The sequence below is a fragment of the Cryptomeria japonica genome, chromosome 7, assembly GCF_030272615.1.
Source record: "Cryptomeria japonica chromosome 7, Sugi_1.0, whole genome shotgun sequence".
Lineage (NCBI taxonomy): Eukaryota > Viridiplantae > Streptophyta > Pinopsida > Cupressales > Cupressaceae > Cryptomeria > Cryptomeria japonica.
In genome coordinates, this window is record NC_081411.1 from 305,951,298 (window position 1) to 305,975,179 (window position 23,882).

Below are 23,882 nucleotides of genomic sequence, written 5' to 3' on the forward strand. Positions count from 1 at the left end.
ATGGACTAGTACTTAATTCTTGATGCTTGAGAGCTCTTAGATGGATTAAAGGGCCCCTCTAATAAAATCAAATTACTGCCTTTAAATGAAATAACTCTAATTACATAATGATATTAATCGATTTTAAATTATTTTTGTCAAAACTTCTATTTAGACTATTTAGAATGTGATGTCTTTCCACTTCTTTTTGTTTTGAATCATAACATATTATTCTATATAAAGTAATATAGATAAATATTTATTCATTTAAAAAAAAGTCTTCATTCAATTTGCCTCACAATTTAAGTTATTTTTTTATTAAAAAGAAAGAAGTAGATCTTAGACAAAATCAATAGGGCAAGTGTATCAGTATTCATTATAGCTAACTTCATGTACCCACACAACTTAAACAATACATCAGATTTCAACGATTTGTTTTTGTTGTTTACGTATGCGACTTAGCTACTTATAGCTATTGTTTTTGCTTCTAAATAGTAACGATGTCTGTTGTGGGATCTGTCATGCATGCAAGGGTAAAAAAAATATCATTTAAAAGTGTCACCTAATACCTACTTAAAGATGTCCCAATAACTATGCACTACAACCACCTCAAAATTGAAAATTATTAATACATACAAAATTTATTAATGAATTTTTAATTATCATTTTTTTTGGTTTCTTTAAAATTAATAATTGAAAAATTTAGATAAACAAAGAATGAATGATAAATGAAACATGAACTAAAATCAACTCTTCTCCTATCACCTTTCCACATCAAAACAAAGATTAAAAAATTAGATATTAAAAGTGGCATTTACAATGGAAAAACAGAAACAAGAGTTGAATGGGTGATTACTTGCGTCTTGGTTAACTGAATACGAGGCAATGGGAAACAAGTGCCAGACTGCCAAGAACCCTTTTGCCACGGGAAGAAACTATTCTTTGATTCTTTGTTCGGAATAAAATTAAAGTATAAATATTAAAAAGATTTAAAGTTTGGATTCTTCACTGAACAAATTCGGTGGGCTGTTACTTGAGATTCAGGAGGATACAATTGATGCTGAAGTTTTCTTACTTATTACTAAATTCAGGCGAATTCCATGGGTTAAATTGTCAGCAGCCGACTCTTGTTTAGAATTTGGGAGTCTGGATGGTACCCTGTTTTATCTCTAATCATTCTTAACGATTTACCTAATTCCTCATATTTTACATGAGTTTATCTCATTGTTAACTGCACAGACTTACGGATTGGGTTTAACATTTTCTAGTTTCTTTGCCATTGCAATTTCTTTTAATCATTGAGACCATTCACATTGCTCTGGTTTTGCCCCTACCCTTTTTCCTTTGGAGGTCTATTCTGCATAGATAATTGTTTTTAGATTAAATTGTGTAAACATTTCAGATTACAGTCTGCGATCCATTTCGAATTACATTCTGTTTTGAAGGATGGAGATAGTGGGCTCTTTTATTTCCTCCTGTTTCTATTTCTTTAATTGTCCATAATTTACTTTTATCATCCCCTCTCTCTGTACATTCATTTGCCCTGCCTTCTACGATTGCATATGGCGGCACCGTCTGGATCAACAATAACGAGTCTTTGGATTCGTGGACTACTCAATCATATGGCACAGGGGCACTCACAGTCAGGCCAATTCTTCTCACCGACAATACATCATATAACGGTGAGAATCTGAGGTTTGGATGTGGATTCTTCTGTTATTCTGTTCCTTGTGACACAGGCTACAATTTTGCAGCTTACTTTGTTCTGTATGAAACTAATTATAGTGACCCAGATGACCTGCAAATGGTGTGGACTGCAAACAGAGAGCGTTTGGTACAAGAAAATGCCACCCTTGAACTCACCTCCAGTGGAGATCTTGTGTTGAAAGACTCAGATGGTACTGTAGTGTGGTCTACAAATACATTCACAAAAGATTTTCAAGGGATGAGGATTGAAGAATCAGGGAACCCGGTGCTCCTCAACCGTTCAAATGGAACCATGTGGCAGTCCTTCGACCATCCCACTGATTTGTTGATTTCGGGTCAGAGATTGGAGGTGGGACAGAAGCTTATTGCAAACAGCTACTACACCGCCTCAAGTGTATTTTAAGTACCCTCTCCTACCTACAGCTGTGAACTTTTCTTTTATACAATTCGACACCAACTATACTATTCAGAAGGATCTTCATCCAATCCAAGTGCAGTCACTCTTCCCGTACCTCATAATTCCCTATAATTGAAGATCTCTTGTGATGGGCATTTGAGATTATTCTCTTATGATTCAAAAACCGGAAGATCTGATCATGACTATTTGTCAGAAGTTACTAGTGCGCTGACTAGGTGTGATTATCCAACAGTATGTGGGGACTATGGCATTTGTACAGATAACCAGTGCAGCTGTCCAAAAACAGAGAATTACTTTTATCAGATTGACACCTCAAACCCCAGTTTGGGATGCTCTCCAGTCTCCATACAATCCAGTCCTCTGTTCACAGACACCCAGAGGAAATGACAGCAAGTCAGGGCAGTCATTTCTAGAGCTGGACCATGTTTCCTATTTTAGTTATATGTGGGAAAAGCCCTCTATTCTAGAGTTGGTCTCAGGAGATTACTGTAAATATCTTTGCTCCATAAATTGCTCTTGCAAAGCAGCATTTTTCCGGTATGGTTTGACTCCCAATTCTTCTCTTGGTTACTGTTATCTCAGGTCCTCGGTCCTCTCCATGGAGTTGGGAAGTAAAACAAGCGATTTCTTTTACAATTCAACGGCTTACCTTAAAGTTCAGTCAAAACCCAAGCGGCCCAAGTACTTAATTGCAGTTATCACTGTTTCTGCTGTTGGTGCAGCGATTGCCCTCTTTCTCTTATTGTGGGCATGCAAGCATAAATTGGGGAAAGCTAGACAAGAGGAGGAAAAGGTTGAGGATTTAGACCTTCCAGCTGGCTTCCCTGTACGTTACTCATTCCAGGAACTGAAAAATGCTACCAGCGACTTCAGCATCAGGCTGGGCGGCGGAGGATTCGGTTCAGTTTACGAGGGCATTTTGTTGAACGGCACAAAGATAGCAGTGAAGCGGCTTGATGGAGCAGGACAAGGCTCCAGAGAGTTCCGCGCAGAAGTGGAAACTCGGGGGTACATTCATCATGTTAATTTGGTGAGACTGGAGGGCTTCTGTGCAGAAAAGTCCCACAGAATTCGTGTATACGAGTATCTACCAAATGGGTCTCTGGATAAATGGATATGTCCCTAGGAAAACCCTCGGCTTGTTCTGGACTGGAAGACCAGATCCAAAGTGATGCTTCACATAGCACGAGGATTATCATACTTGCACGAGGATTGTCGAGAACGAATCATTCATTTCGACATCAAGCCCCAGAACATTCTTCTAGACGAAAACTTCAATGCAAAGGTCTCAGATTTTGGGCTGGAAAAGCTGATTAACAGAGAACAGAGTGAGGTTATAACCATGTTGAGAGGAACACCCGGGTATATGGCACCTAAGTTATTGGGCATGCATTTCACTGAGAAAGCAGATGTATATAGTTTTGGCGTTATGGTGGTGGAAATTGTGAGCGGAAAGAAAAGCGAAGAGCTTACAACACCAAGCTATGGGCTGTTTTCAGTGTTACAGGGTATGGCAGAGGAAGGGAGATTGAAGGATTTAGTAGATCCTGAAATCAAAGATGAAGGGATTGGTGCAGAGCAGGAGGCAACAAAAGTTTTGGCAATGGGCATATGCTGTATACAATATGATTTTACAGAGAGGCAGGCAATGCGACCCTGGTAAAGGCACTGGAGAATCCAACCGAGATGGATTATGCCACTTCCGTGTTTACAGGTACGCCGATTCAGCCGTTGCTTTTCTTTGAGAAATTAAATGACATGGCGCTATCCTATGGGCCAGACTTGGAATTTGACAGGCAAAATGGCCGTTTTTTCACTTTTGAACCGTATTTGACAGCTTAAAAAATTAGTAGAACGTATGCATTGACATGCTATTTTTTTCTAAAACCATATAAATGACACTTCAAATTATAAATAAACCGTAAAAAAATATAGTGTGTAATATATATATTAGTTTAGAATATTTATTATAAAAATACAAATTTATTTAGAATATTTTGAAATGGAAGGATTTAGAAATGGAAGGATGTAGTTGTTTCTAATTTTGTAATATTTTAATATGATTTTTTAGAATAGTTCTATTTTTTCATATGAATTTAGAAACTTGTCATAATTGAAATGATAGAATATAATTGATAAAATATTTTAATATGAATTTTTACAATATATTCTATTTTTTTATATATGAATTTAGAAACTTAGTCAATTTAATTTTTTAAATATATTTAATAAGATTGTTATAGAAACTTGTCATAATATATATAATTTTCAAATTTAAATGTTTATTATTACTAAATTAGTAATTATTAATTGATTATCATTTAATGTTAATATATAATATATATTAGTGTAAAAATAGAAACTTATTTAGTAGATTTAAGATTTTTGCATATATTACTAATTTATCATTATTTTCTCATTAAGATAATGATTTCATTTCTTCCCAAAAAAGATGTACGTTGATTTTCATTACTTCAATCTTCTACTTTTATATTTTTTGACAGTTAATATTTTTCTTAAAACGTCAAGTGAAAGGCATTGAAATGACTAAACCGTCATCAAAAATTCATATGACAGGTAGGGGTGACCTTCAAATTCCAGGCCTGCTATGGGCCCTTTGCCATCTGAATTATCGCGACCCAGATGAAATACATAGTAATAGTGCTTTTATGCGTTGCATGATGAAAAAAGGGTATTTAAGGAATATTTATGAATTTCTTAGCTGTCCTGATAAGCTCTGGAATTTTTCATCATAAAAAAAGTAGTAGAAAATTATAGTAAATATATATTAGTATGTTGGGATAAAAGTTCTTAATGTTAAATTAAAAAAAGAGAATATAAGAATCAAATTGTAAGGTCAACCATCGCACAAGAACTGATTAGGTATCATGGTTTCTAGTGTTCAATTTCTCAATTTATGTACAAATATTGGGGCAACTCTAATGTGTGGAGTCCAAATTTTGGAACTTTAAGATTTATTTTTAATTATTAATAATATCTTGAAATCATTTATGGGTTTTGTTTGCCCTTTTCTTATCTTAATAAGATTATTTAAAATTTTAAATTATGTTAAGAAATGACAAATTTATTATAGTTTTATTATGACTATAATCTATAACTTAAAAAATGTCTCAATAAAAAGGTTCAAAATGATTGAGAATGAGGCACACTAAAGGAAATGTCCAAAAAGAGTGTAAATTGTAAAGGGGTTACAATTAATGACACTATACAAGCAAACCCATGGGGAGGTATTTTTCTCAAAAGGAAGGAGACACAGAGAGTTGGGGCTACATCTAGGAAAAACAACAAAATCACCCAAATGACCAATGACCTAATCCTGAGGAAGGACAAGGTTGTAGGCCTAAGACTTTGGCATGTAATGAAATCAAAAAGCCCAAGCAGGCAAAAAATTGAAAAATAATTTTAGGATGTGGAATCAAGGTAAAAAAAGATGGCCAACAAAAATAGGCAACAGGTGATGGGTTTGGATTGCCAACATGTTACATAATTGATTATACTGTGCTAGATTAACATCCTAGTTAGGATTAGTCTAGAATATTTTCTTTTTTAAAGTACTTCAATTCTAAAATTATTTAGATACAATATTTACTTACACATTAATTTATCCAAATGAAATTAACATGATATACACATTCTAACTAGCACTTAGCCACCAAAGAAAATATGCTCTATGCCATTATATTTAGAGGCATGCCCATTTTCAATATACCCAAATTAGGTTAACATCGTGCACATCACCACATATCCTCAAAGAAATAATCAATTTTATTTTGAAAGCTTCTCCAGATATGCTATAACTATACCCTCAATGATTGGAGCTTGACGTCAATTGGCGAAATGGTTTTGAAGCCAAAGACTAATGAATATGTTGTATCTCCTATAGGTGTTTAGATGTTGGTGTGGTAAGCCCATCCTGTTGGATTTAGTTGTAGGTGCCAATCATGAGTGCTAGCTCAATGACTTTCTTTTTGAGTATTTTTTGGATAGTTTTATTTGAAGCCTCTACTTGATTATTACATTGGGGATAACATGGAGTAGAGAAGCAATGTTGAATGTGGAATTGCTAGTAGAGTGTGCAAACAACTCAGTTATTGAAAAGTTTACAATAATCTATAATGGCAATAGAAAGTGAGATGCTGCAACGACATACAAAGTAACTTAAGATGAATTTTGTGATTTCTTTTAGTGACGTATGTGAGGGGAATGACCTCAATCCATGATGTGAAGTATTCTATTGCAGTTATTATGAATTTATGACCATTGGAGGATGAGAAGTGGTTTTTTCAATAACATTGAGCCCCTGTTGTGAAAAAGGCCAATGAGTAGTAATTAATTGCAATGCTTGAGATGATACATGCATGAGATCATCATGCTAATGACATGGTAGACATTTGTTCACAAAGTGATATGCATCTTGTTCCATTGTTGACTAGTATAGTAGCCTATTATAAGAATCTTCTTAGCAAGGGTAAGGCCATTAGAGTGTGCCCCACAAATATCTTCATTTACATGAAAAATATTAAAATTTATTTAAAGATTGAAAAAATATGGTGTAGATAAAAGATCTCAGGGCAAGATGGTAAATTTTTTTCTCTATTTTAGACAACTCTTTGCACAACCTTACACTAAGCTCAAATGAGGCATTTTTTAAGAATGTGTTCATTTTTAGCCTAGTTAGATGGTTTGGGGTTGAGAGAATATGAGATAGGTTATTATAGTCAAATTTGAATTCTAATCTTAGATACAAAGTACAAATCCTTCTAGGGTTGTTGAGACTCAATTTGTAAATGGAACAAATTGACTATGTTCTAGCTCCCTTGTGCTTTTGAAATTCTTTTTTCCATGATCTATATCAAGTTTTAAAATATGTAAATGGGTCCTTTGTTTTTCTAAATATTTTCCTTACCATCCTTCATGTTCCTATCAAATGCTTGCAATTCCCAAAAGTGTAAAAATTCCTGTCTAGGAAGATTTCGATCATTTTATACTATTTTTTATAGATTTATAGTTTTAGTGGAGTGTCAAACTTTTTCTAGTTGTTTGAGCTCCATTCCCAGCCACTCATCCTACATAGAAATTTTATTGTTTATTTACTCTCTATATTCCTTCAAGATTTCTTCATTCAATCAATTTTTATGTTTTTGATAGACATTCATACTTCAACTTCTTTGTTCTAACCTACCTTTCTTTTGATAATTTTTATATTCTTTCTAGAATTGTGAGGTTCATCCAAACTTCTTCCCATTCCCTTCTTTTCCCTAGCACACAATCATTTTTTATTCCTAATAAACAAAATCCTTGCTTCATTTCCTATTTTCCCCTTTGCAAACTTTGATAGTTTCATTGAACTTATTTCTTCTATTTGAACTTACCATCTTCTCAAGATTTGATCATTCTCCACTCCCTTTCCCATTCTAATGTTTTATGTACTTACAAATTTTAGTAATGGACTTTGTCCATTCTTCCTTGACCTTTGAAAATCCAAACCTCCATTAGATTTTCAAAGGTCAAGGCATACCAAGTAGGAATTTTATAAATTAAAGTTTTGCAAGTTTACATAGTAGGAAAATGCAAAACTAGGAATTTGAGGCAGAAGTGGAGGAATTCTATAGTTCTAGAAGTACAACAAGATTCTGAAAAAGGTCAAGGAAGAATGGACAAAAAGAGTACATAGCACACATACATCAGTAGGTGCTATGCTAATATCATCATATAGCTCCTAAATTTGGTGGACCCACTAAATTTTGCATCATTCTAAATTTAGCAAACTTTCTTTATTTTTAGCCTTAGAAAACTTTCTTTATTTTTAGCCCTCTAAGTTTTAAAAAGTAGTGTGTGGTCCACACGCTTGTACTCTATTGGTTAAAGCATTGAGTTCTCATTGCGGAGATCAAAGTTCAAATCCCAAAGGGACATCTAATATGGAATTCAAAGTTGTGACTCTTAGTCTTCCACAGTTGGCTTCTAGGTGATTTCTAATAAGTGGATTCTAATTTGTGACTCTTGTTCTTCCATAGGTTAACTCTAGTGCGATTTCTAAAAATGAGCTAAGTGTGTTTTCTAATAAGTGGATTCTAATTTGTGACTCTTGGTCTTCCACAGGTTGATTCTAGTGTGGTTGCTCAAAATGAGCTAGTATTAGTGTCATGGTTGTATTTGGAATATATATATATACAAAAGCAGTGTGTGGTTTTTTGTCCATAACTCAGTCATACGGAGTCGAAATTAGGAAAATAAGATATCATTGGAAATTTGATTCCAGAAATGACCTTATTCTATGTGTGGTTTTATCATATTCTACACCAATTTTCTATCCCAGGCCTCCAAAGTCGGCCTTCAATCTCGTGCTTTCGAGGCCATATCTTGCACATCCGGACCCCATTTTTTGACTTCCATACATCATTGGAAAGCTCTCCAAATCCTTTATTCATATCTCAGGTCCTTTTCTACATTATTTTTATCAGGTATTCATAGATATCAAATGGTGTAGTTAGGGATCATATGGTGTCCTGAGGGGTCATATGGCATCGTTAGGGATCATATGGGGTCCTAAGGAGCCACGCATGTGTTAGAACACCATATGACCCCTTAGGACATTATATTGCCATAAGGGGTCATAAGGTGTTCATGTTGTGTGTTCGAATGTTAAAAGGGGTCATATGGTGTCCTAAGGGGTCATATAGTGTCCTAAGGGGTCATATGGTGTCTTGAAGGGTCATATAGTGTCCTAAGGTGTCATACAATGTCTTGAGGGACCACATGTATTAGAACACTATATGACTCTTTAGGACATCATATTGTCCTAAGGGTTGATATGGTGTTTTAAGGTGTCATATGGTGTCATTTAATGTACTAGGATGTTAAAAGGGGTCATATGGTGTCCTAAATATTCATATGGTGTCCTAAGGGTTCATATAGTATCGTTAGGGGTCATATGGGGTCCTAAGGGATCACATGGTGTCGTTAGGGGTCATATTGGGTCCTAAGGGGCCACACATATGTTATAACACCACATGATCCTTGTAGGATTTTGCCAAGATCAAGGGCACAATGAAAAGCATAAAAGAGACAATGACAAGAACAAACTGTATTCTCATCAATATGCAAAATGATCAACTGGATTAACCAATACAATGAATAGAGGCCTGCTTATATAGGCAAGGCCATATGGATGTATGAGCACACAAATATGACATGTGGCTCAATGAGAAACAAGGGTAGGTAAGAAATACTAAGGGTAGGTAGGAGAAATAATATAATATTCCAAAAGAGGTGGATGACCCACCGAATGTGGAGTGTAACAGCAAAATAAGACCACAAAGGGTGGAATTTCTCCTACAATCTCTATCCCTAAGTGCACACTTCCCTAAGTGTCTCAAATCCAAACTACGAAGAGATGCATTATCCTAAGTTAACTTAAGTAAGTGTAATAATATCCATAATGAATATTTATTTACACCAACACCCCCCCTTAAGTGCAACTTAGGGGAATGAAGACTCAAGTCAACAATGCAAGATGGGTCCCGGCTACTAGGCCATTATAGGCACCCATGTACAATATGCAAATGCAAGCAAAACTATGTAATGCAATCTCTCACAAACAGAGAAAGGGAGAAAACCCAGTGGGAAAAAGCTCCCCCCGAAAAGAGAGATGAATGTACAAAAGAATCTCAAAGAATGAACCCTTAGGACATCATATTGTCCTAAAGGGTCATATGGTGTCTTAATGAGTCACGTCGTGTACTAGGATGTTAAAATGGGTCATATGGTGTCCTAAGGGATCATATAGTTACCTAAGGGGTCATATGGTGTCCCAAGGGGTCATATAGTGTCCTAAGGGGTCATATGGTGTTGTTGGGACTCATATGGTATTGTTAGGGGTCATATGGTGTTGTTAGGGGTCATATGGGGTCCTAAGGAGGGACACACGTGTTAGAACACTATATGACCCCTTAGGACACCATATGACCCATTAGGACATTATATGGTCCTAAGGGGTTATATGGTGTCCTAAGGGGTCATATGGGGTCCTAAGGGGCCACACATGTGTTAGAACACCATATGACCCCTTAGGGTATCATATGGTGTCCTAAGGGGTCATGTTGTACATACTCGAATGTTAAAAAGGGTCATATGGTGTCCTGAGGGGTCATATGGGGTCTTAAGGGGCCACACATGTGTTAGAATACCATATGATCCCTTAAGACATCCTAAGGGGTCATATGGTTTTCTAAGTGGTCATGTCGTACATACCAAGATGTTAAGAAGGGTCATATGGTGTCCTAAGGGGTCATCTGGTTAACTAAGGGGTCATATGAAGTCCTAAGGGGCCACACATGTGTTAGAACACCATATGACCACTTAGGACACCATATGACCCTTTACGACATCATATTATCCTAAATAATCATATGGTGTCCTAAGGGGTCATGTTGTGTACTAGGATATTAAAACGGGTCATATGGTGTCTTAAGGGTTAAGTAGAGAGGTGGATGAAAGAAGGGATGGATGTATGAATAGAGAGAGAGGAAGAGATAGAGGAAGAGGGGAGATAGTGATAAGTTTAGAGGAGGGAAATAGATAAAGAGAGGTGGAGAAGGAAGGAGATAGAGGCAGGTGAGATATACAAAAGTAGAGGAGAGATTTGAAGTTAGGGAGAGAAGGAGAGGTATTCAAAGAGAGGGAGGGAAGGAGAGGTATTCTTTACTCCACCTCTCTATCAAGTACCCATCTATCTATAATATTTATCTCCCCTCTCCCTCTATGTATTTATCTCTTCTCTCTCTATGGGTATCTATCTTCCCTCATGTTCTCTATATCTCCCTTATCCCTCTCTCTATCTACCTCTTTTTCCATCCCTATCTACTTTTATCTCCCCTAATTCTCTACCTCCTTCCCTCCATTCTACTATTTATCTCACCTCCCTCTCTTGATCTCTCCCTTTATCTCTCTCCTTCCATCCTTCCATCTCTATACTCTCTCTCTCTAGCTACTTATCTCTATCTACCTAGGACCTCTCTTTAAATACCTCTCCTTCTCTCACTCCAAGTCTCCCCTCCACTTTTGTTATTATCACCTATCTATATATATCTCTCCTTCCCTCTCCACCTCTATCTATTTATTTTCTACCTCTCAACTTATCACCATCTCTCATCTTCCTCTCTCTTTCTCTACATATATCAACCTCACTACAATACTTCTATTTCTATCTTTTCCTCTATCTCCCAAACCTTCCTTGACCACTTCTATCAATATCACTCTCTTCCCACTCTCTCTCTCTTTGTTACATTTTTATCAAGCTACATCTCTCTTCCTCCCTACCTATATCTCTACCTCTCTCTCTTTTCATTTCTCTCTACTTATCTATATCTACCCACCTTTTTGTACTCCCCCATAAAATATTTATCTAAATACCTAGATAGATAGAGAGGGAGGTGCAAAGATAAGGACAAAGATATATAGAGGTTAGATAGATAGAAGTGGAGGTGTGTGTGTGTGTATGTGTGTGTGTGTGTGAGAGAGAGAGAGAGAGAGAGAGAGAGAGAGAGAGAGAGAGAGAGAGAGAGAGAGATTAGTATGAAGGGAAGGAAGTAGAGACTTAGGGGAGTTAAAAGTAGTGAGGGATGAAAAGAGAGGTAGGTAGAGAGAAGGAGCGGGAAGATAAAGAGTGAGATAAAGGAAAATAGATAAAATAGATAGGGAAGGAGGGAGGGAGGAAGCGAGAAAGACAAAAGTAGAGAGCAAGATTTATGAAGATGAATAGAGCTAGGGAGGAAGGGAAGAAAATTAATGCAAAGAGAGAGAGAAGGGAAGGAGGTAGAGACTTTAGGGAAGTCAAAAGTAGTGAGGGGTGAAAAGAGAGGTAGGTAGAGAGAAGGAGAGGGAAGAAAAAGAGTGTGAGATAAAGAAAAATAGATAGGAAGGAGGGAGAGAGGAAGCGAGAAAGACAAAAGTAGAGAGCGAGATTTATGAAGATGAATAGAGGTAGGGAGGAAGGGAAGAAAAGGTATGGAGGGAGAGAGAGAGAGAGAGAGAGAGAGAGAGAGAGAGAGAGAGAGAGAGAGAGAGAGAGAGAGAGAGAGAGAGAGAGAGAGAGAGAGAGAGAGAGAGAGAGAGAGAGAGAGAGAGAGGTGAGATACAAAGGAGAGAATGTGTGTCACATATTTAGAGAATAAAAGGGAGATATAAATAAGGGTGAGAGAGATAGGTTTAAATCTTGGAGGAGAGGAGAGAGTGAGATAGAGAGATGGGGGAGAGAAGGGGAGTGATAGGTCTAGAGAGAGAGAGAGAGAGAGAGAGAGAGAGAGAGAGAGAGAGAGAGAGAGAGAGAGAGAGAGAGAGAGAGAGGTGGATTATCCAATAACATTGAGCCAATATTGTGAAAAGGGCCAATGAATAGTAATTAGTTGCAATGCTTGAGATGATACTTGCATTATATCACTGTGTTGATGACATGGTAGACATTTTATCACAAAGCAATATGCATCTTGTTCCATTGTCAGCAATAAACTATTTGTAGAAGCTTATTAGCAAGGGTAAGGCTCTTAGAGTATGCCGCATAGACACCTTCATGTACACAAGAAATAATAAAATTTATTTAAACAAAAATAAAAAAATATGGTGTACTAGATAAAAGATCTCATGCCAAGATGGTATCATTTTTTTTCTCTATTTTAGATAACTCTTTGCACCCTTGCACTAAACTCAAATGAGGTATTTTTCAAGAATGTGTTCATTGTTAGCCTAGTTAGATGGTTTGGAGTTGAGGGAATCTATACGTAACATGCCCCCCTTTCTATATATTGGTGAATCCTCCCTCCCACCCTTTATCGACACTCTTCAATTTGCCAATCTCTCCCACCTCCCCTACCTCCTTTGGGATAAGAAAGTTCCTCTCCTCTATCTATATAGTAGGCATTTAATTGAAAAGTTGATCTCATTGGTAGGGATGATCAAGTAGTACTTCTCCAAAACCCCGATCTAGAATATCTTTCTATCTACTTAAAAAAAATGGCTATCCAGAACAAAGTAATCCTTTCCACAGTTTTGTTTCTCCCACAAAAAAATACTGAAGGTTGAGATAGGTTAGGTTATTATAGACAAATTTGAATTCTAATCTTAGATGAAAAACACAAATCCTTAGGGTTGTTGGGACTCAATTTGAAAATGGAATAAATTGTCTAAGTTCTATCCCCCTTGTGCAATTGACTTTCTTCTTCCCATTCTAATTTTAAAAAATCTAAATGGTTCCTCCCTTGATCATGTTTCCTAAATGTTTTTCCTCATCATCCTTTATGTTCCTATCAAATACTTACAATTACCAAAAGTCTAAAAATTTGTAATTTTAGGACAATTTTGATCATTGCATACTATTTTAGTATTACAATGTTTTAGTCGAGTGTCAAAATTTTTATAGTTTTCTAACCTCTATTTCTAACCACTCATCATACATAGAAATTTTGTTTCTTATTTAGTCCCTTCATTGCTTCAAGATTCCTTAATTCAATCATTTTTTATGTTTTTGATAGACTTTCATATTTCAACTTCTTTGATCTAACCTCCTTTCCTTTTAGTTAAATTTAATATGCTTTCTATAATTATGGGGTTCATCCAAATGTTCTTCCCATTCCATTCCTAACCTACAATCTTTCTCTATTCCTAATTCACAAATTCCTTGCTTCCTTTCGTATTTTCTCATTTGCAACCTTTTAGAGTTCCATTGAACTTCCATCTTCCATTTCAACTTTCCAACTTCCCAAGCTTTGATCATTTTCAATTTCCTTTACCATTTTAATGTTTTATGTAATTATATATTTGGATAATGGACTTTGTCCATTTCACCTTCACCTTCAAAAATTCAATCATTTAATTCCCTAGTCATTTTTTATACTCCATCTAATTCCCTTTGTTAGAATCTTGTTGTACCTCTATGCCTATAGAATTCATTAAATTCTACTTGTACTTCACTTTGAAAACAAAACAAAATGGGGATCTCCATTTTAGCTATTGGTGGCTTCTTTTGGCCTCCTTTATATAATTTTCACGCCTCTCAATATTTGGTGATCTCCTTACTTTTATGGTCCATTTTTTATTGGCCTCTTCAGAAAATAATGGTAGCTTATATTGGCGGGTTCTTTGTTGGATTTGGTGATTCCTTTGGTTGGGTAGCTCTCTTCCATGATCTATTTTGACTACGGTGTCTTCAAAATAACTACAATTCCCCTTGCTCAGATCGGCCTTAGTTTCATTTGTCTTTTGTTTGTAGTAAAAACAATTTGTTTTAGACTATTATCTAACCTTTTATTTGGCATATTTTTGCTTAAAAGTAAAACTATGAATAATAAAAAATGTGTGATCCTTTTATCAACAGTAAATTTTAACTATTTTGTGTTTTTATTCTTGCAATTTTTCATTTTAGCAGTGATTGAGCTTTTGAATGGGGTGGCTTCCTTGTCTAATAGGGTGCATTATCATATGGTGACATTCCTACAATTGATAGGAACAACTTAAATCACACACACTAATCTTACACTTTTAGGCTTAAAAGTGTTAAACACTCAGAGTTGACTGATATTTTGTAGGCTTAATATGTTTCTTAAGGTGTGCCATCACACTAAGAATTCAACTCTAGGCTTAAAAGCGTTAAACACTTAGAGTTAAATAACACTAGATCTAGACTTGATATATCTCTTCATGTGTGTGATTTATTGGTGGCCTAATAGGAAACCCTTCATATTTTGCAAACTTGGAAACTATTTATTTAAATAAATTATAAATTGATGCCTGTAACACATTTCTCATCTTTCATGATTGACTTTCAAATTATTTTTTAAATAAGGAACTCTATGTGGAGATAACAACCCTTAAATATAGACATTCAAATGAATTGGCCCCTCCCTACATTTTATATGCATAGATCAAATCACCTAAATTAGAGTTCTTAATATAGAATTTAGTTGATTTGAGAAAAAACTTAATTGAAAACTCCTAAATTAGAAATCTTAAGAATTCAATGATGTAGTGAAAACCAAACCGAGTTCAACAACCACCTAAAATCATACTTCTAGCACTATGCAAATATGATTTGGAACAAAAAATATTAAGAAATGAACACCAAATTTGAGAACATAGAAACTTGAGATCTTCTATTAAAATTTTAATCGACCTTTCATTACACAAAATTGAGCCTATTGGGTTCACATTTCAATATTCCAATTTGATATGGGCCTTCACGTGGACCTACAACAAAATACATTGACAACGGCAAAGGGCTTCTACAAAATCCTTCTTCAAACTCTCCACCTAAAGCCAAACCTGCAGCTAACAAATTAAACTTTCACTCTAAAACTATCCCCAACACCCAAACTTTCTCCTTAGAATCTCACCTCTCAAATGAAACCACCCACACACTCTTCCAAATCTCTCTTCTGAAATGCTACCACTACCTCCCTTTGCAACCACACAAATTTCCCCTTTTACTTAGGGTTGTTGCCTACTCTCTCCTCCTCTATTGCACCTCTATCTTTCTTCGTTTAATATTTTCAACCCCATTCTTTTCATGCATATTCCAATTTTATTCTATATTTGACCATCTCACAAATAGCTAATACCCTACCAACATTTATTGTCTCATAAATTTTCAGTGACTGTTATTCTTCTTATTCTCCTACAGCCATTTCAAGAAATCTATTTCTTGAGGCAACTCTGTCAACAATTATGTGCTAGGTCTATGCTTTCATATTTGGATATATTCTGATATGGCATTTTAAATATTACACCAAACATAATTTCCCACTTTGTCATGCATTGGTGGAAGTCCAAACACTATTTCAAAGCTCCCATTTTGGCACAGGCTGATAGCATGCGCCTGCATTAGACACATTGGTAGAAAGTTTGTGAGCATAGGCTCGCAAAAGTGGAGTTGAGTGATAGAATCACCCTTTGAGATTGTTATCAATCTACAACAAACTCCATTGTTGTGACAATTGCACATGAAACTATTTCTTTTTCCTCTTCTTCTAGCATCTCATCGGAACAACTATCTACCTCCTCTCGCAACTCTTCTTACCCCTCTTTGATTCTCTTGTGGATTGGCCTCTAGCATGCACCATCCTCCTTCACCAATGGTTCTCTCCTCTCTTCATTTTCTTCATGGGATCCAACCTACCATCAACTAATCTCCTCCACCAAATATCCTCTCCAGTCCTCCCCTTTCTCATGGCTTTCAATCCACCACGAATTGACCACCTCCACCAAGTCTCACATGCACAATCTTTCACAATTCCCACAAACAAATATGCAACATCTTCATTCCACCTTGTCACTACACAATCCTCTTTTTCACTTACTTCAACACATAGATCTATCTCAAATTCTTTATTAAATTTTTTTATTAAAAATTACCTTCTCATCATGTTTCTCAAATTTGACTTTATCAAAGTTATTAACTACTACATTTATTTCCTCTGTCTCTTTACTCTCATTTACATCAAAGAACACATAAAAATCTATTTTTACTTGACCTTCTATTGCAACCTTTGTCTCACCTGAAATCAACTCTTCCCATTCTTTATCAATCGCTTCAATATGCTTCAACAAATCTTTCTTCTCAACTTCTCCTTGGTTAACTTTAGCAAAACCAACATGTTCCTCATTGAGTGCAATATCTTCCTTCTTCTCAAGTTCACCATTCAAAAAGCTATTGATTATTCTAATCTCCTCTTTCAATATGGAATCCTCATCTTGATTAATCTGCTCATCAAACAAGGGCCCCTCAAAGTGCATCATCTTAGCTTCCACATCTTGGTTTGTCACAAAAACTACTGTGTCTTCTACACCTTTACCTCCTTCAAACATTTATTCAATCACACCTTCATCTTCAAACCTATGACTAAACATTATGTCATTATTGCTCTCTTTTGCACGACTCAAATCTGCAACACTTGATGTTGTCACCTCTTCAAGATAACTCTCACTTCCCTCTCTAGTCTCTTCTAAACTGAACTTTGAAATTTTATTCTTATTTCTGATTAAATCAGTCAATCTGGACACTCTATTCATTAGATCCTTCATCCCATTTTGCACCATCTCTTTCATATTTGCAATCTTATTCTTTTCATTGATCTTCTCCTCCTCTTTTCCAACATCACTATGTCTTTTAATCAAAATTCCAAAAGTCCCTTCCATTGTTTCTTCTATCTCATCAATCATACATGTTATTTTTCTTATCTCTATTATTTGTTTCTGAAGTCTATAGAAATTGATTCTTTCTTCTAAGTCCAAAATCTGGACTCTTGGTCTCACAACTACTCCCTTCATTATGTAACAGGAAACACTTACTTTACCTTCATCTTGTGTTTTTTACTTAAATCTTCAGACCCTTAGTCTCGCAAATGTAAACTGCCTCACATTCAGCGATCTATTTACACTTGCAGGAGCCTCAACTCCTCAAGCCCTCTATAAAGTTGTTCTTGCAAGTTGCATGTACACATGCAACAAATCTTTCACACAATCCAACCCTCAGGTCCTGGTGCAAACTGCCTCCCTTTGATGAATCTGTCTGCACGCTCAATCTTCTGGCTCTAATACCACTGATTGAGTGAAAACCAAGCCCACTTCAATAATCACCTAAAATCACACTTCTAGGACTATGCAAATCTGATTTGGAACAACAAATATTAAGAAATGGACACCGAATCTGAGCACATAGAAACTTGAGATCTTCTACTAAAATTTTAATCGACCTTTCATTACACAAACTTGAGCCTATTGGCTTCACATTTTAATATTCCAATCTAATATGGGTATGCACATAAACCTGCAATAAAATACATTGACAACAACAATGGGTTTCTACAAAAGCCTTCTTCAAACTCTCCACCTAAAGCCAAACCTGCAACTAACAAATCAAACTTTCACTCTAAAACTATCCCCAACACTCAAACTTTCTCCTTAGAATCTCACCTCTCGAACGAAACCACCCACACACTCTTCCAAAACTCTCTTCTACTATGCTACCACTACCCCCCCTTTGGAGCCACAAAAATTTCCCTTTTACTTAAGGTTGCTGCCTACTCTCTCCTCCTTTGTTGCACCTCTATCTTTCTTCCTTTAATATTTTCAACCCCATTCTTTTAATGTATATGTATGCGGGAAAAGTGGGTCGATAAAACTCAATATGTGAAAATATTGTTAAATGACTTGTCCACACACACACAGAGGACTTCTTGGTGCAAGCTATGGAGTGACGAAGTATTACTCAGCTTCCCAAGGTGGGTCCCATGGTTCTCTATCTCACAATGTCCCTCAAACCAATGTTTTTGCTCTCAGATCACTGAACAAAATGGTTTAGGGATGGCAAATGCAAGAACGAGTGATGTTTTGATAGATTTTTAGAATGAAATGTATTCTAAGCTATGTATGATTCTAGAAATGCAATAAACTAGATGATAAGATGACAAGGTTAGTATAAATACTATCCTAACATGATATATTTAGTCTATAATTGAGCTAAATGATAACGAAAGTATTCTAAACATGCATATTTAGACTAATTTCTATTCTAAAGAGAGGCTAAATGATGAGCATAAAAAATGATATATGAGAGCTTGAATGTATTTGAGCATAAGTGTGATACTTCAAATTTGGAGGATGATCAAAATGGAGGAATGAGAGCTCTATTTATAGCAAGAATAGGGCAATGGATGGTCAGGATTGAATGGTTTAATCAAGGGTTGAGTTTGAAAGTTGGGGATCCATGTTTGTAATTGGCACCAATGAAATGGTGACAAGTGTCAACATAGGGTTGGGTTGAGAGAAGGGGTTGGAGGCATTAAATGCCTGAGAAGACCTTATGGTTATCTAGAGATAAGGGTTAAGCTTAAGTTAGGCTTACCCAATGGATTAAGAGTTAATCCAAGGATAAACCTTTGTGCAAATGATTAAGAGATAATCATGGTCAAAGCATTAAAGGTTTGATGAGACCCTTGGGTTGGGTGAAGGTTGAGTTAAAACAAATTCTTTAACCATGTAAGAGGGTTTGAGTTAACCATTAATGGTTATTGAAGACTTTGGGGAATTAAGTGGTTGAAGGTTTGAAGGCTTTAATGGTTATCAAAGACTTTGAGGAATTAAGTGGTTGGAGGTTTGAAGACTTTAATGGTTATCAAAGACTTTGAGGTTTTGAGAAGTGACCTCCCTTTTGCTTAGGGATGTGACAAAGTTTAGAATGATGGGTTCGGCTAATTAGAAGCGATTAGAAGATTCTAGAAGGGATTAGAAGGGGGTTTGAGATTTTGCAAGTGGATGGAGGGATAATAGGATTTAATTGAAATAAAGTAATTTAATTCAATTTGGTTGCAATTTGGAGAAATTAAATAAATTAGATTTATTCAATTTAGAATAACTATTTAATTAAATTTGAATTTAATTAAAAGTGGATGGGGGGATTTAATTGAATAAAATGATTTATTCATTAAATGGGTATAGTGAATTTTATTTAAATAAATTGAGTAATTTACTTAATAAAATAGAAGAATGTGGATAATTTAATTAAATAGAGAAATGAACATAAAATATTCATTTAGGAATATGGTCATTTTTATACGTCTACATTTTGCCCCTCTTTGAAGTGACGTGTGTGCACATGTTATTTCAAAGAAAATGATATGTTTTTGTGATTTATGATCAAATGCAATTTTTGTGTCGCTCTTGTGATTTGTAAGTCATGCCCCGGATTTGATTTGATGTGTGATGCCCCAGATTCGATATTTGATGGTGATGCCCCCTCGGGAGATGAATCAATATTTTGAAAAGTTTTGATTTAATTTGATGAGTTGCATATGATGTGTATGATTTCATTTATGTGAAATGTGGGTAAATTGATTCATCTCCCGATAATTTACAAATGTTACTGTATAAGGGAGACTGCGACCATATTACAGGTCCAGTCGGCTAACCCTAATTTCATTTTCCTCTTATAAAAGGGGAAAAGGGGTTGAATTAGATTTATTTGTTCATTGTTGACTTTGGAGAAAGAGAATTTGGTCTGTAGAGAAAATGCTTATTCTATATCATAGACACCGTTTCGAGCGCGTTCGGAGGTACCGAAGACCTGCAGCGTATGGACCACCAGTAAGTCAACATTTTTGACCCTCTTTTGATTTTTGATTTGGATGTTTTTAGTTGTTTTTTGATTTTCAAAGTTCGGTTTTAGCGGTTTAGCGTGTCTAGGGCATAGATTAGCGCATATGAAGTTTTAAGTAGCGCATCAAGTCGAATATTAGGGGTCGCATTCGAAATAAATATGGTAGCACATATGAAATATGGGTTAGTGCATAGACTTAGAATAGCGCATAGCGATAGTCGAGTAGCGCGTCAGGTCAACAGGTTAGCGCGTAGGGTAGACCTAGCGCATAGGGGTCACAGGGGTTCGCATGGGTAAGGGGGTTTAGCGCGTAGGGTAACCTAGCGCATAGGATCAAACAGGTAGCGCCTAGGAGGTGTAGATTAGCGCGTCTGTAAAGTTTAGCGCATAGAGTAGGTTAGGTGGCGCATGGGGGAAAAGATTAGCGCATAGAGTCAATCTAGCGCATAGGGTAAATAGAATAGCGCGTAGGAAAAACAGCCTAGCGCATGGGGGGGTTTAGCGCATTGGGATTATGTTTTAGCGCATCTGAAAAAATTTTGCATGATGAGGTGATTTGTAAATGTTTTTATGTCGTGCTGTCATGATTTTATGGATTTGTCCAATATGAGTGTCGATATAACTTGTTTTGATTTGCGATATTTCAAGTTATGTATAGATATCAATGTGTTGTGTTGATCAAAATATGATTTATTTGCGTGCTCTATTTCAAGTTCAATGTGTGAAGCCTGATTTGTATTACAAGCTGATATGGGTTGGAAACTTGAGTTGTTTTACAAGCTGATATGGGTGGGAAACTTGAGTTGTTTTACAAGTTTATGTGATTTTGGAGACTTGAGTTGTTTTACAAGCTTTGATATGGTTTTTGAGAACTTGAGTTGTTTTACAAGTTGATATGAAATGATAGGATTTTAAACTTGATATAGATGAGCAAATTTGTTTCATGTTTTTGATATCGTTGTTTTGATGTGGAAACTGATATTGGATTTGTTTTGCTTGTTTGACAGGAGTGATTGGGTGTGGTCTAGTCGCGGGAGAGATTTTCGAGATCCGTGACATTGATACCGCAGTTGTCGCAAGCCGACCTCGATATCATCGAGAGATGTGGGTTGAATTCTCTCTTGGATATGCCTCGGTTCACTGTGAATCGGGGGCTACTGACAACACTTGCAGAGAGGTAGCATAGGGACACGAACACTTTTCATTTTGCTACTGGAGAGATGACAGTCACACCAGAGGACTGTTACAGGATCCTGTGCATTCCTGTAGTAGGTGCACTACTACCATATGAGCAGTCGGAGGAGGGTGGTACAGAGGCACTGCGTCGCATTTTTCATGATGATACAGTCTGCGGCTATGAGATCCCGTGGCAGGAGTTTCTAGACTTGGATTACGCACCACTGCCATCCGTACTAGCAAGGTTCATTGGTGGATTCCTTTGTCCTAATTGCAGGTCAAAGGGATTTTCTGTGGGATGGGGGCTGGTGTTGGAGGAGATGGTTACACAGGGCCGGAGGTTTTCATGGGGGTCAGCTATGCTGGCCCATCTATACAGGGGCTTGCATGAGGTAGTATACCTCGGTTATGACAGTTTGTCAGCTAGCGTGACATTATTACAGGTATGGTATTGAGAGCACATTCTAGTGGCGAGGCCACTAGCAGACAGAGACAGGCCCATAAGAGCGGCATATGCCTACGGATACAAGGGTCTAGTTGTCCAGCGCAAGCTGGGCAAACTAGAGCATTGGAGGAGAGTGTTAGATGATATTGATATGGTCACATGGCGACCGTATACATGATGTGAGGTGTGGGCTGAGGACGGGCTGGAGATGCCCTTTGTATTTATGACCAGATACCTGATCGGGAGGACCCCTTTTGTCATAGAGAGGTTTGTGGTGACCTGAGTTTTGAGGCAGTTTGGGTGCCAGTAGGGTATACCGCAGGGAGCTTGCCTTTATGGATGGCGGAGGTAGGATGCAGCTGATTGGGGCCTGACCATTGATAGTGTAGTGGCGGTGGAGGAGTTTGTGGGATTGGCAGGGCAGATATGGGATTATGCCCCAGAGATTTAGGATGCAGGCATGACTAATGAGTTTGCTAGATTGTTTGTTGCGCGGGCGGTTGCTAGGATATCTGATCTTGAGGAGATGAGGCCAGCCTTTGATGATGAGGAGGAGGAGGGAGATGAGGGAGATGATGGAGATGATGGAGGAGGAGGATGAGGGAGAGGAGGTAGAGGGAGGCATGGAGATAGAGGGAGGAGGGGGGATAGAGGTGTAGAGAGAGCGGTGAGACAGGCGGTGATAGATGGGGGGAGAGGTGGATTGGCTATTGGAGCCAGGGGAGAGGGGAGAGTGGGGGAGGTGTTAGCTACAGTGGGTGGTACGGAGGAGGCTAGGCGACCAACGCAGAGGAGGAGGACGGATGTACTCCCACCTCTAGCACCGAGGACAAGCCGAGTGGGAGGGGTTCCCCCTGCACAGGTACTGCTACGAGTTTGGGTCCCGAGTCACATTGAGGATGCTCAGATTCGGACCCTACAAGTTACTGTACAGCAGCTGCAAGCACAGGTTTTGACATATCAGCGGTAGATTGCGCAGTTGACCACTGAGCGAGATACCAAGATAGAGCGGAGAGGACGAGCGGAGGAGCTGGTATCTAGCATACAGAGAGCAGCGGTGGGTGGTCTGATGAGAGACACCCTGAGAGAGCTGGCATTAAGAGCTCAGGAGGTGGAGTACTATCGATGTCACTATGAGGCTGCAGTACCCAAGGATCGCCGAGTACAAAGCTTTGCACAGTCGAGATCTAGTTGATCTCGAGATACTGGGTCGCGATCTGAGAGCTGAGGTGTCACGGGGTCACCAAGACAGGACCCTCCTGGAGATCCAGGAGCGGGGACATCTGGAGCGAGACCATCTCCGTTAGGGGATAGTCATACTTGAGAGAGACGTGGTCTCTATTGTATTTTTGAGCATTGTATTCTTTGTACTGGACACAGTATGTGATACATTTTGTACATTTGGATCATTTTGAGATATATATATATATATATATACAGCACCATTTGCTTTGATCATGTGATTTGTTTATATGGATGCATGTTATGTGGGTTATTTCTTTATTTTATGATGATGCAATGCTTAAATATATGATGTATGATGCAGGATGTATGATTTTCTATGCTGTGAGATTTATGTTGAAAATGAGATGCATGATAATGATATGCAATTAAGTGTAAAATGATATGCAACTAATTGTAAAATGATATGCAACCAATGTTTTTGGAACATCCTCATTTTGCATTTGCCATCCTGGTACAACCATATGTTATTTGCTTTCTTTGTAGGTTTCATCATTGAGCATTGATTTGTTTAGGATATGTTGAAAATTTATACAAGCATAATGGTATAATTGAACCATGATGACCTGAAAAAAATTTACATGATGTTTGATTTTGCAAGATAGCACAAACGTCAAGGTATAATTGAACCAGGATGACCTGAGTGCTTTATTGTGTAAATAGACAAGATTAAATCATTTGTATGCGTGAAGTGGAATCAGGCCTTCAGTGATATTTGATGTATCACGTCTCGAGGCAAGTATTCACAC

At 37.1% G+C, this 23,882-nt stretch overlaps 1 protein-coding gene and 1 pseudogene across 1 annotated transcript; both read left to right on the plus strand.

The window, feature by feature from the left end:
* The first annotated feature begins 479 nt into the window (after positions 1-479).
* On the plus strand, positions 480-2,089 carry LOC131856706 (G-type lectin S-receptor-like serine/threonine-protein kinase SD3-1). Its single transcript, XM_059208597.1, has 2 exons — positions 480-512; positions 1,436-2,089. Exons 1-2 carry the CDS (start codon positions 480-482, stop codon positions 2,087-2,089), a joined length of 687 nt encoding a protein of 228 aa, XP_059064580.1.
* On the plus strand, positions 1,233-3,931 carry LOC131039867 (G-type lectin S-receptor-like serine/threonine-protein kinase SD2-5; annotated as a pseudogene).
* The last annotated feature ends 19,951 nt before the right edge of the window (positions 3,932-23,882 follow it).

Bases quoted from the DNA above. Each gene is read 5' to 3' on its own strand.
- LOC131856706 (XM_059208597.1), top strand. From the start codon at position 480: ATGTCTGTTGTGGGATCTGTCATGCATGCAAGG. The intron at 513-1,435 runs GTAAAAAAAATA...GGATGGAGATAG, and splicing joins GATCTGTCATGCATGCAAGG to TGGGCTCTTTTATTTCCTCC.